Source organism: Schistocerca americana, chromosome 9 (assembly GCF_021461395.2).
Source record: "Schistocerca americana isolate TAMUIC-IGC-003095 chromosome 9, iqSchAmer2.1, whole genome shotgun sequence".
In the NCBI taxonomy this organism is placed as follows: Eukaryota; Metazoa; Arthropoda; class Insecta; order Orthoptera; family Acrididae; genus Schistocerca; species Schistocerca americana.
In genome coordinates, this window is record NC_060127.1 from 66,677,568 (window position 1) to 66,693,168 (window position 15,601).

General features: G+C 39.2%; 1 protein-coding gene across 2 annotated transcripts in view; it reads right to left on the reverse strand.

Moving 5' to 3' along the window:
• Window positions 1–15,601, reverse strand: part of LOC124551070 — a 74,741-nt gene that overhangs the window by 19,208 nt on the left and 39,932 nt on the right. For both annotated transcript variants that reach the window (XM_047125958.1, XM_047125957.1), the window contains exons 2-4: window positions 11,734–11,958; window positions 7,253–7,357; window positions 2,516–2,641 (exon numbers count right to left, since the gene is read on the reverse strand). In XM_047125958.1, coding sequence (XP_046981914.1) covers window positions 2,516–2,641; window positions 7,253–7,357; window positions 11,734–11,955 — 453 coding nt within the window. In that variant the 5' untranslated portion in view covers window positions 11,956–11,958. The remainder of the gene's footprint in view (window positions 1–2,515; window positions 2,642–7,252; window positions 7,358–11,733; window positions 11,959–15,601) is intronic.

Genomic DNA, 15,601 nt, shown 5'->3' on the forward strand with positions numbered 1-15,601 from the left:
ACACTACTACTTTTTGGCTCCATTTGTCATTAATCTATCGAACATTTACAGATATTACTACAGCTAGCAATATACAGGATTCTGTCGTCCCATCACCGCCAGTGGGGCAATAAGAGTGAAATTCTGCTTGAGTTTGTGTATTCCAACCAGTAATGTACAGTTGTAATAAATTTTGCATATATACATAGTATTCACAAGTGAGAGAGACGGAATGAATGTAAGAATAAGAGAAAATAAGGAGGATACAAAATAATAGAAATTTAAGATTTTATTTATCTATAATAAAGTCAGCTTACCATACCATTATTATGGTGAAACTGAAAAAAGTGTAAGCAAAGCAGAAGCACAGTGTGCTACAAGAGCTGCTATACTAATGTCACTAGAAATGGAAAGTAAATAACAAAACAGATTGAGTTAGATTTATAAAACGTTTTAAAAGCTTTTGCATCACTGTTAAGGACTGAAGATCCCAATAGTGAAATCAATTTTGTGAAAGTGTTCTAGACAAGAGACACTGATTCTCAAGGTGTAAATGATAACAACAAAATGTATTTGTCACATTAGCTCAAATTGAGATAACTAGTGAAACAATATTTTCCATTATATGTGAATTTCGTGCAGGACAGAATGAATGCAATGAACCCCGATTGTAGTTTCTAAGAACATATGACACACCTACTAGAAGAAAGCCATTAATGTGTCATTATTACTTACTACATGGAATTAAAGTGAAAATTGATTTTATTCATTTGTTCATTGTTACAATGATGAAATTGTTTGATGTATTCTTATCAGTGACACTGCAGTTATTTAGATAATCAGCATGTAATCAAATACAGTTTGTTATCTATTTGTACAGATGGCTAAAATAATTTATGTGTACCGAATAGAATGCAGAGATAGAAAAGCTCAATACAGGGAACAAACTACTGAGCTAACAAAGCAGATTGGTTCATTATATGAGACAAAGGATGCTTAAAACTGGAATAAATATGGGATGTATGGATTACGACGCACGTAAAAGATGAGGATGTTTGCAGTGAACAGAGAAAAGCAGAAGTAACTCAAACAATGCATTAACAGTGTAAGTGAGGCATTCTTTCTCCAAAGTTTAGGCTGTAGATTGAGAAGTGCAAGTAAACAAATCTCCACTCAGGTTGATTTGTACTTTATTATTTAAGGTTGCCCTGTTTCCCATTTCCCATATCACTCTTAAGGTAGATTCTGGCACTGAATCACACACAGGCACAATGAAAAAGACTGCTAAACATTTAAGCTTTCAAACGAAAAAAGTTCTTCATCCGAAATAGAAAAACATATACATTAACATAAGCACAACTCACACACACATGGCCACTGTCTTCTGGCATTAAGCTTAAATATTTAGCAGTCTTTTTTGTTGTGCTTGTCACTGTGTGGTGAGTAGCAACCTATCTATTTCATACTGTTATTACTGCATCCCAGGTTTTCCATCATTTTCAAGTGGATTCTGTTGTACTATTCCTGTTATGTTGTATCATGTAGATCTGCATTGTTATTGTAGAGTTTGTGCTTTTGTTGATGTTATTGGCAACTTCTGCATTTCGTGACCAAAATACATGAAGAACTACTTTGACATAGTTTTGCTGTCAGTTGTAAAACAAGATAAGTTCTTTGCTGTTTTGTCAGAAACTGACATGGTGAGATGGTGGCTGTTGAAAAGGTACATAAATTATTACAATAAAGTGAAACTGACAACAACTATCCTCTGTTAACAACACTCTTTATTGAGAACAAATGCACATTACTGACTCTGAAATGGCAGTTCATTCTCTGATGGCTGTTAATGCAGGATTTTCGAGGTAAGTAACGCAAAATCCAGTTCTTATCTGAGGTAATTGTTTATGTTGGTTTAGTTCACTGTCAAGTCAAATTACAGTAAAGTAATAATTTTCTTATATCATTTTTTGCTGTTGACCAAACAACCTCAAGGAACTTTGGCCACAATGAAAAACAGCGAAAATTGCATGTATGGCATAGAATAATTTTAAACATGAACTACTGTCAGAGGATGAACCTGTCACTTTTGAACCACTAGCAGTGCCTATTTGTTTCTAATAAATAACACATTAACAGGGGTGCTTTACAGTATTTACTTTTTTTAAATAGTTAACTTGTATAATCACTTGTAAACATATGGTGTGCAAGAGGATAAACAATGAAATTAGGAAAATTAGGTGCATAAAGAGAAATAAAAGGCACCATGTTTTCATGTACAGCATATACTAATGGAGTAGAATGGGAGATAAATAACTCTTTTCTGGGAGGCTTTCATAACAATGACTGTAATGGCTTCCATATAGTAGATGTAGGCAACTGTGCTTTTTTTTAGCATCTCAATAGAAAAGCTTCAGGTGAGGCTATGGTTGTTAGAAGTAGGTTTATCATTAACCATGTATGCTCAAACACAATCACATGTAATAAGCCCTTTAGACTAACCTTACCTTGTAAGTATTGCACCACATTGTGTACTGACCTGCATGGGGCTGCCATTGTCAACCTTGTCTATGCCGTCTCCAGCAGTGTTTCCACCACCAAGGATGGCTGTGAGGATCTTGAGTCCAACAGACAGCAGGTTGGCCCAAGGCGAAGGAGCCACTCCCTGCAGTTGAGAGAAACATTTACATCAGTATGTCTTCTCACATCGTCGGTTGGCGATTAATGTAGATAACAAATTTTACCGCTAATAAAGTTACTTTTGAAACTCTGTCTGAATTATTCTAGACTTGTTTACTTAGCTAAGGTCAGTTCAGTTCTGCATGGAAATCAAGCAAAACACTACAAATGAGCAATGCTGTATGTAGACTTGTTCACAAAAAAGTTTGTAAGTAGTACGACTACGTGAAAGGAAAACTAGCAGGATTGTTGCTCATTTAGTAACTGGTTCATTGCAGATTTCAGTTGGAGGGTGATTGCTAATGCTGCTGGTCACAACTGGTGTGTACTTGTGTTTCAAATCAGCTTGTTTACTAGTCTGAAATTTCTAGCGTTGTCAGTTGTCATCATTGCATGTGTTAGCTCTAATTTTTTTTAAAATTATTGTATCCAATACAATGAGCACTGTGAAGAAGATAAGTGGTGCACAAAATAGGAAACGAAATATTGAACTGTCTAAAAGATTTTGTAAAAGTGTAAAAATCCAAATCTGAACTGTCCAAGCAGTAGTAGTTACTTTGACAGCAATAGAAATTTTTTAACACTGTTTAATGAAAGCACAGCAGCTGTTAAATGTGTGGCAACTGTGATGGTAAAGTTGGGAGTGGAAATACTATTGTAGTTGGTGTTTGTGTTGAAGAGGCATTGAGGATGGGACCTGTGATGGTAGCATGAATGTTCTAGCATGAGGACCAAGAAAACGGAGGAGAACAGAATTGAGGATAAGAAAAGTTGGAGAAAAGAATCGTGAAAGTCGAAAACAAGGAGATGGGGGCAGCGAAGTGGCCTAGAGTGTCACTGTCTGTAAATTTGGCCCTGAGGTTGAGAGAATGAAATGGAGAATCTTTGCAAGTAGCTATTAGCTGTGGATTGGGTTATCTGCCACTTGTATAGATAGTGGCTGAGAAGAGTGCAAGGCACTGACATCGCCTGCAGTAGTAACCAGTCATTTCTGTTGGAATGAACGGGTATGAGAAACTGTATCCCACATCTTCACAACTTAGCAGAAGGCCCAGATGGTGAAAATGTCACTTTGGGGTACACCTGTCATTGCCAATTGTCGTCTGCAAAGTTTCGAGGGGTGCAAAGAATAGTGATGCGTCTCACTGAGCCTCTCCTATTCATAGCCAACCTTGTCTTCATGTAGGGCACCCTGCTGTCACAGATGACACTCTGGGAGAATGCAGGTATGTATGTCATTACGTATCAGTGCATGGACTGGCTGTCTGGTGAATAAAATGCTCGCATGTTACTTCATTGTAATGTCAGTTCAGGGAGGTGTAATGTGAAGAGACAATAAAACACTGATCAGATACTATTATTAGTTTTATATGATTCATTAAATATACAAATTCTCTGTGAGCAGTACCCTATTAGTCTTCAAACTAAATTGTGGTGGTTTAATTAAAAACAGTCTGTGCCCTTCCATATAGGGATAAGTTCCTTGCATAAGAAGTACCTATGGTACATGCATTTTTACAATTATAACAACAAGTAAAAGTAAACACAATACTGAGATGCAGAAAGAAGGTTTCCAATAATCAGTAACCATATCCTGATTATTACCCAAGTTTGGAATTCCTTAAATTTCATGTTTACTGTAGTTCTCCACTTTCAATATACAGACTTCTGTGTTAAACTGAGAGTGAAATATTTCACAAATAGGATTACCTACTCTGGAGCAATGTATATTTTATGCATAATTTTGGAATTTACATCCTTGATGAAAGCTTATTTTGTAGTATATTTCAACTGTCACAGGCATTAAACTTCAGATCTCTTCAATTTTTCAATTACAGTCCATCAAAGCTAGGCTACTGACCCACTTCCATATAATGCACGAATATGTAAGTCATTCCATGTTAGTTTAACTATGTATGTGTTCAGTGGTCAGTTACATACTAAATTATAACAATGAGAAAAAGTAGGTGGAAAATGTAACAAATTTATTTGAAATGTATGTGCATTTGCAAACAAATTCATATCACAGTAAAAGATAATATACAGTTTAATAACAAAAACAAATATATAATTCTTTGATGTAACTAAGCTACAAGTTTCTAAATATTCTCTCATTCAATGGAAGGTGGGGGAAAAAAGTTTTTTTTATCTTTGCTAACTCTTTGGAATATTACATCATTAAACATGTAGCAGTATTATTCATCCTTTTCTGTGCTAAAATCAGTTTTTTCTTTTAGTGTTGTGATTAATGGTGTAATAATTGCTTCTTTACTGTAATGTGCTATTTTCAGTCATTTAACACAAGACCTAACTTTCCTTGACTGTTGCAGAGGTCACAGTGTTTCCAACTCCCAAATAAATAAAGCTTTATTTGTGTGTGTGTGTGTGTGTGTGTGTGTGTGTGTGTGTATGTATGTGTGTGTGTGTGTGTGTATATGTGTGTGTGTGTATGTGTATGTGTGTGTGTGTGTGTGTGTGTGTGTGTGTGTATGTGTGTTAGTCTCTAATGTAATATGTTGTAATATAGCCTTAAGTATACAATTCAGGCAGAGGTGTATTACACCAATTTCTTGTAGTTATATACTGCGTATGAGTTGCCTTCTCCAGATTTTACATTTCCAATCTTACATATCTTTTTTATTGCAAAGTCTTAAGGAATGTGAGTACTTTGGTGCTATTGCAGTGTGTCTGTATAGAACTGGGGCAGAGAATACTAGACAAGAAAGTACTGGAATAATGGAAAGTCAAGTTGCAGGAATGGCCATGACTTTCCACTTGTTCTGCCCCCTATAGGGCCTGCTTCCAGTTCCTTGTAAGAACAAACTTTCTAATTGTATGCTGTGCAACTTTCTAAGTTTTTTTCATACAATTGTATGCTAGCTTTCCCATTGTGAAACTTAGCATCCAATTACTTTGTCTGATACATAATACTTTTAACAGTAAGATTACAGGTGTTAAAGCATATTTTTCGTTCTAATTTGTTTTAAAACAATATATGGGAGAAATTTTCCAGTTACAGTCAGAACTTCTGACTATTGCAGTCATCTGTAAGAGAGTCGAATGCAATCCACACTAAACTCAGAATATATATTTGTGGTTTAAATAAATACTTTATAGCACACACCTCCCACCACAGCAAAAGTGTGTGAAAAGCACAAGATGGTGAGTTTTTATGGAAATTGTTCAGTTGACTTAAAGCTGTTTATCATTCTTTCTTTGTGCCATTTATAGGAGAGTTAGATCATTACTATAACTTGGATTTGGTAGAATTAGAAACCCTTTATATGACAAAACATGTTCCTGATCACTTCACTAATGCCATATGCTTTGTGAGGACAATGAGAAGACATAACATATTGTTCATTATTAAACTTCTTATAATGTTGCAATTCTGAGCAACAATATGTGCTTTCCTTCATTTGTACCTATTTTAATATGCTAAGATGGGATTAGCTTCCTTGTTTGCTTCTGTGGTTCAGTTGTTGGACCAAAATGCTTTGGTATCTTTATCTTCATTAATGTCAGTTTAGCATTGCAGTTTTCAAAATGTTGTAGGTGTGTTTTGTGCTCTGTTCTCCTACCATATCCTCTCTTAAACCCAGGTTAAAGGCTTCATGAATAAAGTTAGCAATTTTTATTGTTATGAGGAAATCACTGTCATGTTTTCTGGAACTACATTGCAAAGTGTAGTAAAGAAGGCTAGGTTTCTCCATGGGAAATATTCTTTTCATATAGTAATTCATAAAGAGCGCTATCCTGCCACAGTTGTTCTGTGTGGCTTCCATTGTCCTGTCATTCTAGAATAGACAAGTGATATTATGTTACTCAGGTTTGTGCAAGGCAGGAATAATAGTTGTAAGAAAGATCATGTAAGAAGACGAGTGTAACAGATATCTAACAGCATTGGAGCGCACTGTTGTTTGTGAATTCTTCTTTGTTATTTTGATACATAATTTGATCATTAATGAACCACATGCAAAAAAACAAGGAGAAATGTAAATTTTCAGATAATTATAGCCTCTGCAACAGTTGGACCTTTCTTTATGGGATGAGTTGATGAGCAGCCAGAAATGTGAGGTGATACGAAATGTTGTCAGGACAGAGAAATGTAAACAGATGAACAGAATTCTCAATAATTGTCAATGAAGCTAACACTAGAGTGCCATACAGTGATATGGAGATGACTGTTCAGTTTGGTCAATAATGGTAATGTCAACAGTGTGATTGTGTCAGGAAATAATTATATTAACAAATATAACATCACAGGTGTCTACATGATTAAAAGTTTGAACATCATACAAGAGATTCAGATGTACACAAAATTACCATTGTAAACTGGAGGCGGTTGGCCCTGTAAGCTCTGTAACATTATTGTATAAGCATATTCTCAACTTTACCATTTCACTATCAGGTTCATTGTCTCAGTTTTGAATGGAAAGTGTGAGTCTCAAGAAGTCAGTTAAATTGAATACCATTTTGTGGGCAGTGCTTGCTTGTTTGAGCCACTGGAGCATTGGTTTCACTACCTCCTGCAGCTGTTATTTTTCTTACTTGCTGGAAAGGTTGTTGTTAGTATTTAAGCGATGTCGCAACTCACCTGCTCAGTGTCAATGCTGTCGGACTTGTTGGGCCCCTGCTGTGGGTTGAACAGCATCTGCATGAACATGCTCAGCATGTTACTCCACGAGAACCCCTCCTGTGGCTGCACACAACATTGCAAGATTACAACACGTCTCAGACAGTCGAATGTGAAGAGAAATTGCTGCCTGTCTTGTACATTTAATTATGAAAGCCATGTAAGGAGCACACACGGGCATTCTTGGATACACAGGCATTCTGTCATGCTTAAAAATTTAACAATATATTCTTTGTACTTATTTAGATGTGTTATATTTTTGAGCATAAATATACTGAATTAAATATAGATGCATTCCATATATTAATCACCTGATAGGGCACAACAAGCTGACAAGCTCTGTAATGTAATGTCTAATGAAAATAATGAAGGAAGAAAAAAAAGAAAGAAAGGAAAGATGAAACACAATTTCTTTGAAAAATTATATATATATATATGTCTGCTTGTGTCTGTATGTGTGGATGGATATGTGCGTGTGTGCGAGTGTATACCTGTCCTTTTTTCCCCCTAAGGTAAGTCTTTCCGCTCCCGAGATTGGAATGACTCCTTACCCTCTCCCTTAAAACCCACTTCCTTTCGTCTTCCCCTCTCCTTCCCTCTTTCCTGATGAGGCAACAGTTTGTTGCGAAAGCTTGAATTTTGTGTGTATGTTTGTGTTTGTTTGTGTGTCTATCGACCTGCCAGCGCTTTTGTTCGGTAAGTCACCTCATCTTTGTTTTTATATATAATTTTTCCCACGTGGAATGTTTCCTTCCATTTTATATATATATATATATATATATATATATATATATATATATATATATATATATATATATATATATATATATATATATATATATATATATATATAAAGCTCACAGCACAGGTTATGTTGTGGGAGAATATCAAGTGAAAGAATCAAAGGTCAACACAGTGAGACAGATTTGCAAGGTTAAAGCAGGCAGGACTGAGATAAAATATTTTCGGTTAACTCGCCACATCAGACTTGCATAAAAGACAGCTTTCAGTAACTACCTCTGTCACTTAAGCCAGGCAGCAGTGTGCTGTTTCGTTGTTGTTGTTGTTGTGGTCTTCAGTCCTGAGACTGGTTTGATGCAGCTCTCCATGCTACCCTATCCTGCGCAAGCTTCTTCATCTCCCAGTACTTACTGCAACCTACATCCTTCTGAATCTGCTTAGTGTATTCATCTCTTGGTCTCCCTCTATGATTTTTACCCTCCACGCTGCCCTCCAATGCTAAATTTGTGATCCCTTGATGCCTCAGAACATGTCCTACTAACTGGTCCCTTCTTTTTGTCAAGTTGTGCCACAAACTCCTCTTTTCCCCAAATCTATTCAATACTTCATCATCCCACAACATAATCTGTGCTGTGAGCTTTAATTTTTCAAAGAAATTCTGTTTCATCTTTCCTTTCTTTCTTTTTTTTTCTTCCTTCATTATTTGCTGTTTCGTTAACTTATTCATATGCTTGTGTCACCCCAGTTTATTGTCCAATGCAAAGTGTACAAAATTATCTGTTAATTCCACAGAGGTGAGAACACCATTATTTGGTTGACAGTTAATTTATAGTTCTATGAAAATTATTAAAATTCAAAGGTGGTCAGTTGTTTCAGTAATCCAAAAGTTTCCTCCTGATACAGAGCTGTCAAAGGCGACCATCTGGTGACTTATTTAATTTATTAAGAAGGACAGTAAATGTTATTTGAGCTAGGAAAATTATCATGTGCTAATTGATGTGCTTTATTAATTTTGCATTTTATGTCTAGTGGTTACTTATTTGCAATTTTTATGTTAGAATACAGGGCTCAATTAGAGGTGCCTAAAATTACTTTTGTAATTATTTTTTGTTGCAGTTCTGAATATTAGGATTCATGTTATAATATTTTTCAAAACACTATCAATTCCATCTTCTTGGGGGCATGTGAGTCTCAACTTATCTTCATGAAGCCTAGCAGCTGTAGTAATGAATCAATATTTGTACCACAGCAGGTACTTGAACCCAGTTCTCCTATTTATTAGGCAGACGTGCTAACCACTATCCCACTGGCACAGCTGCACGGACAACCCTGAAGGCGTAAACTGAAGTTGGAATTAGGAAGGGCAGTGGACTGTGGTAGTCCTGCAGCTGTTGGCCACAGTGCTACAATGGTGTCATGGTTAGCAAATCTGCATAATTCACGGGAGATCTGGGTTCCAGTCCCTGCTGTGTCACAAATATTAATTCATTATTAAAGATTCTGTCCTTATCACTATAAATTCCATTCATGTGATCTTGTTAGTCCTTCGCTGTCTCTAATATGACTGCAGTGTCATTGACCAAGTTGTAAAGTTTTCCTCTAACTGAACTCTTATTTTTATAATAGAGGGAAACATTCCACGTGGGAAAAATATATCTAAAAACAAAGATGATGTGACTTACCAAACAAAAGCACTGGCAGGTCAATAGACACACACAAACACAAACATACACACAAAATTCAAGCTTTCGCAACAAACTGTTGCCTCATCAGGAAAGAGGGAAGGAGAGGGAAAGACGAAAGGATGTGGGTTTTAAGGGAGAGGGTAAGGAGTCATTCCAATCCCGGGAGAGGAAAGACTTACCCTAAGGTTTGCTGATGACATTGTAATTCTGTCAGAGACAGCAAAGAGGCAGTTGAACAGAATGGACAGAGTTCTTGAAAGGAGGATGTAAGATGATGAACAAAAACAAAAGAAGCATAACGGAATGTAATTGAGTTAAATCAGTCAACACTGAGGGAATTAGACCGTGAAGCTAGGCACTTAAAGTAGGAGATGAGTTTTGCTGTTTGGGCAGCAAAGTAATTGATGGTGACTGAAGTAGAGAGGGTATAAAATGTAGACTGGCAGTGGCAAGCAAAGTATTTCTGAAGAGGAGAAATCTGTTAAGAATAAATATAGAAAAAGTGTTAGGAAGTATTTTCTAAAGATATTTGTATGGAATGTAGCTACCTATGGAAGCAAAATGTGGGTGATAAACAGTTTAGACAAGAAGAGAATAGAAGCTTTCAAAATGATGTGCTACAGAACAATGGTGAAGATCGAATAGGTAGTTCATGTAATGGGTAGATCACTTTATGGGATGAAATTTAGTGTAACTAAGATTGAGATGATTATCACAACAAGAAAGAAGGAGAGAGGAACAACTGGAATAACAATTGGTGGGGAACAATTGAGGAGAGTGGAGAGTTTCAAGTACCTAGGAAGCCTGATATGGGAAGACGGAAAAAACGACAAAGAAATAAACGAGTGGGGGAGAAAAGCGGAAGCGTTTCTGAAGAGTGTCAGAAGCCTGATATGGAGCAAGGATGTACCCCAAATCAGTAAAAATGTTATATACTGGTCATACTATGTCCCAATCCTGACATATGCATCAGAATCCTGGGTTATGAAAGGAAGAGAGGAAAGCAAAGTACAAGCTAGTGAGATGAAATTCTTGAGAAACGGTATTGGAGTGACAAAGATAGATAGGTTAAGAAATGAGAGGATCAGAGAGCTAATGAAGGTGGAACCATTACAGGAGGAGATAGGGAGAAAAATGGCTCTGAGCACGATCGGACTTGACTTCTGAGGTAATCAGTCCCCTAGATCTTAGAACTACTTAACCTAACTAACCTAAGGTCATCACACGCACCCATGCTCGAGGCAAGATTCGAACCTGTGACCGTAGCGGTCGCGCAGTTCCAGGGAGATAGAGAAATCAAGGCTGAGATGGTAAGGACACTTTAAGAGAATGAAGGAGAAGAGGGTACCCAGGAGGATACACGAGATGAAACTGAAAGGAAAGAGACTTAGAGGAAGACTGAGAGACAGATGACTGAAAGGAGTAGGAGAGATGGTGGCAAGACAGAAGACGATGGAGAGGCCTATGTTCCGTACAGACCCAGCCAGAGGCTGGGAACTGTCCAAGATGATGATGATGATGATCACGTAACTGATGAGGAGGTACTAAGTAGAAGAAAAGAAGTTTGTGGCACAATTTGACTAGAAGAAGGGATCAACTGATTGGGACACTTCCTCAAATGTCGAAGAATCGAGGGAAGTGTAGGGGAAGGGGGGCATAAAAACCACAGAGGGAGAGAAAGAAATGAATACAGTAAATAGATTTAGAAGGACGTAGGTTGCAGTATTTATTCCAAGATGAAGATGCTTGCACAGGGCAGAGTAGTATCAAGAGCTGCATGAAACCAATATTCGAACTGAGAATGATAACAACAAAAAAGAACTGTCGATTTTGTGGGAACTTCTGAACTTCTGTCACACACAGCTGGAGTCTGAGTCTAGGAAGGAATTTTGAAAGTAATTTTCTATCTACAGGATTTGGTTTTTAAATGGAAGCAGTATTAAAGAATCATCATGCGTGCAGACAGGAGGTAACTGTATCTAGGTTGGGCGTGCAGAAGCTGCAGCTGTCGCTCACCTGGACAGAGTTGGTGGAGACGTCGTCGAGTTCGTTGTTGTCGACAGAGACCTTCTTGAGCACATTGGACTTCTCGGCGAACCTGCGTGCCTCTGGCAGTGCGTGCTGGTGCGGGTGTGGCAGCGCGAGCACCGTCGAGCTTAGCACCAGCACCAGGAAGCTCGTGGCCACCAGCCGGCGACCAGCCTCTGCCCTGCTGCGGCCGTAGGCGTGGTTCTGCATCTCCTGCCGACACACGACACACACCCCGTTTACATGGGGGACCCAAACTGGGTATTTTAAACCAATTTCCCAATACCACTGTTGACAAAACTCCCCACCGTACCCCCCTCAGGCTTGGTGGAAAGAGTGTCCAGTGGAGAGCCCATCAAAAACTGAAAACATATCAAGCAAGAAAACGGGAAGACTGGACTGTGGAAAAAAAAGCAAAATAGGAGCAGTGAACGGTCCAAGAAGAAGCAATGGGAGCTGCAAACGTTTGATGACAAGGCGACAAGTCAGCCGAATCCTCCACCGGAAAACATCTCTGGTGTGTCATACACAACATTAGTGATAGTACGTGTGTCATATGATAGGTATCTCTTATCGACGCACCTAATTTGTACGACTGGTAAGTGAGTGAGAGGTGCCTTCTTGACCAACATAGGTTTTCGTACGAAGGTGAACGTGATTCCTCACAAGCAAATGATGAGAACGTAATAGTTGTCACATATTCTGCAGTCTGCAGGACTGTGCTGTGATTAAGCCTGATGTAAACATTACCCCTTGTATTCTTCCGCGACTGCTGGAATCTCATTGGATTTTGTTTCAGGTGGAAGCCAAGCTGTCACGAGTACACTCGAGCACGAAAATGAGGATACGTTTTATGCTGACTGTTACGCGCCCTTCGACTGAGCGATAATACGGGACAACTGCTTTATTGCCGCATTTAACTTGGTTAGCACTGGCCAGCCGGCTGGTCCAACTGGCCTGCAGTGATGTGAGGAGCTGTAGTTAATGCTGCGGGCACAGTGGCACCAGCCGGCCGGAGTGGCCGAGCGGTTCTAGGCGCTCCAGTCTGGAACCGCGCGACCGCTACGGTCGCAGGTTCGAATCCTGCCTCGAGCATGGATGTGTGTGATGTCCTTAGGTTAGTTAGGTTTAAGTAGTTCTAAGTTCTAGGCGACTGATGACCTCAGATGTTAAGTCCCATAGTGCTCAGAGCCACTTGAACCATTTGAAACGACTCTGCAGCAATGGCCTTGTGATAATAGCGTGCTTTTACAGTCGCGGATCGATCTAAAGGCGGAAGATCTACATCTACACTCCGCAATCCACCATACGGTGCGTGGCGGAGGGTACCTCCTACCACAACTAGCATCTTCTCTCCCACTCCCAAACAGAACGAGGGACAAATGACTGCCTATATGCCTCTGTACGAGCCCTAACCTCTCTTATCTTTGTGGTCTTTACGCGAAATGTAAGTTGGCGGCAGTAAAACTGTACTGCAGTCAGCCTCAAATGCTGGTTCTCTAAATTTCCTCAGTAGCGATTCACGAAAAGAGCGCCTCCTTTCCTCTAGAAACTCCCACCCGAGTTCCTGAAGCATTTCCGTAACACTCGCGTGATGATCAAACCTATCAGTAACAAATCTAGCAGCCCGCCTCTGAATTGCTTCTATGTCCTCCCTCAATCCGACCTGATAGGGATCCCAAACGCTCGAGCAGTACTCAGGAACAGGTCGTATTAGTTTTTATAAGCGGTCTCCTTTACAGATAAACCACATCTTCCCAAAATTCTATCAATGAACCGAAGACGACCATCCGCTTTCCACACAACTGCCATTATATGCTTGTCCCACTTCATATCGCTCTGCAATGTTACGCCCAAATATTTAATCGACGTGACTATGCGCTACGCTACTAATGGAGTATTCAAACATTACGGGATTCTTTTTCCTAGTCATCTGCATTAATTTACATTTATCTATATTTAGAGTTAGCTGCCATTCTTTACACCAATCAAAAATCCTGTCCAAGTCATCTTGTATCCTCCTATAGTCACTCAACGACGACACCTTCCCGACGACACCGAAGATACGAACAGATGTGGCAAAGGTGGGAACTGACGCTCCTCTCCCGGTCTTTCATTGCCGTCAGTTTGTGCACCCGTGGCCGCGTCAGTGGGTCAGACGGCGCCCCACTTGTTGCCGCGGTCAGCGACCCGGCGCGGCGCCCCAGTGGTCCACTGGCCGAGTTACCCGGCCGGCCCACGGCCAGGGACACAGTCGCCGCACGGTCGGCCGCCGCTGCTTTCAACCGGGGTCGCGCGCGCGGCAGGATTTGTGACTGGTGTAAAGAAGAATGCCGGACATTTGCCACGCCGGACATTTGCCACACTTGCCCCTTCGCCAGGCAGCGATCCTTCAAGTAAGGGACGCCCTTCCTTCTTCTGTCCGCTTTCAAACCGCCGTCTCCACATCTTACTCGATACAACCAGTACGTAAGGGACCTTCTTCTTCGACATCTTGGCCAAATACAGAGCTTCTATTCCGAAATCCAAATATTTATATCTTGTGGGAAACGAAAGCAGTTCCGACGATTATGTCAGTATGTAATTAGTTCTGCCACGTATAAATATAGATCCCTCTGTCTGTACGGTAGCTTCCTTTCACGCTTACTGATTGCGATAGAAACAGTCCATCGCCATGGGAGCAACAAGAAAGGAAAGATGTAAACAGAATGCGAATGTACGCTAATCATTTCTTTTTGATCGCTGCATTTGTGTCTACTTTATTTACTACAACTACATGCCCAAAAGACAATAAGGAAATAAGAAATGGGTATGTGAATTTTTGAAAAGAAGAACGACATACTCCATATTAATTTACTCTCTAAAATCCGATATCCCTTGCGGCGAAACATTAGTTAATAAAGTGTAGCGGGACAATGTTCAAAACATGACTGAAAGTACGTTCATAAACTGAGATAAAAACATGTATGATTGACGTGTCATCTAAAGTCGACGTACAATTTTAAAATGTTAGAAATAAGGAAATGAAGTAATACAGAATTCTATGCTTGTAACGTACGTTATTGTTCTACATAGTTTAGCTCTGGTATTTACAGGTTCACAGAGATAGCATCCTAGGTTTTGGAGGGTAAAGCCGTAATTGTAATGATCTCCACTACAACAGAAACAAGAAGCACAGCTTAAGGAAAAATAATGTAATGTGTGTTCCAGCTCACAAGCGGCATTGAAGCAGATAGTTCCTGTGACTTAGTACGGACAGAGGTTATATTCGACAACCGGAATAAATTACTAACCGGCTCCTTTTACCGCCCCCGGTCTCATATGAAACAGTTGCTGAAAATTTCAAAAAAAACTCGAGTCTCATCGCAAATAGGTACGCTACTCATACAATTATAGTTGGCAGTGACATCAATCTACCTTCCGTATGTTGACAAAAATACATTTTCAGACCCTACTGTAGATACAAAACAACTTCCATAATTGTTCTAAATGATTTTCATAAAATTATTTTGAACAATTAGTTCACGAGGCCATTCAAATTGTAAATGATTACGAAAACACACTTGACCTCTTAGCCACACGTAACCTTGAGCATCACGACGGATACAGGGATTATAGTCGTAGCGAGGCTCAATTCTGTAACAAAGAAATTCACCAAAACTAAACGCGAAATATATATATTTATAAAAGCAACTAAAAATTCGGTTGACGTCTTTCTAAGAGACAGTCTCCAATCCTTGCAAACTATCCAAGTGAAGACCATATGTGGCTTAAGTTCAAAGAAATAGTATCAACAGCACTCGAGAGATTCATACCAAATAAATTAATATCAGACGGAACTGATACCCCATGGTAC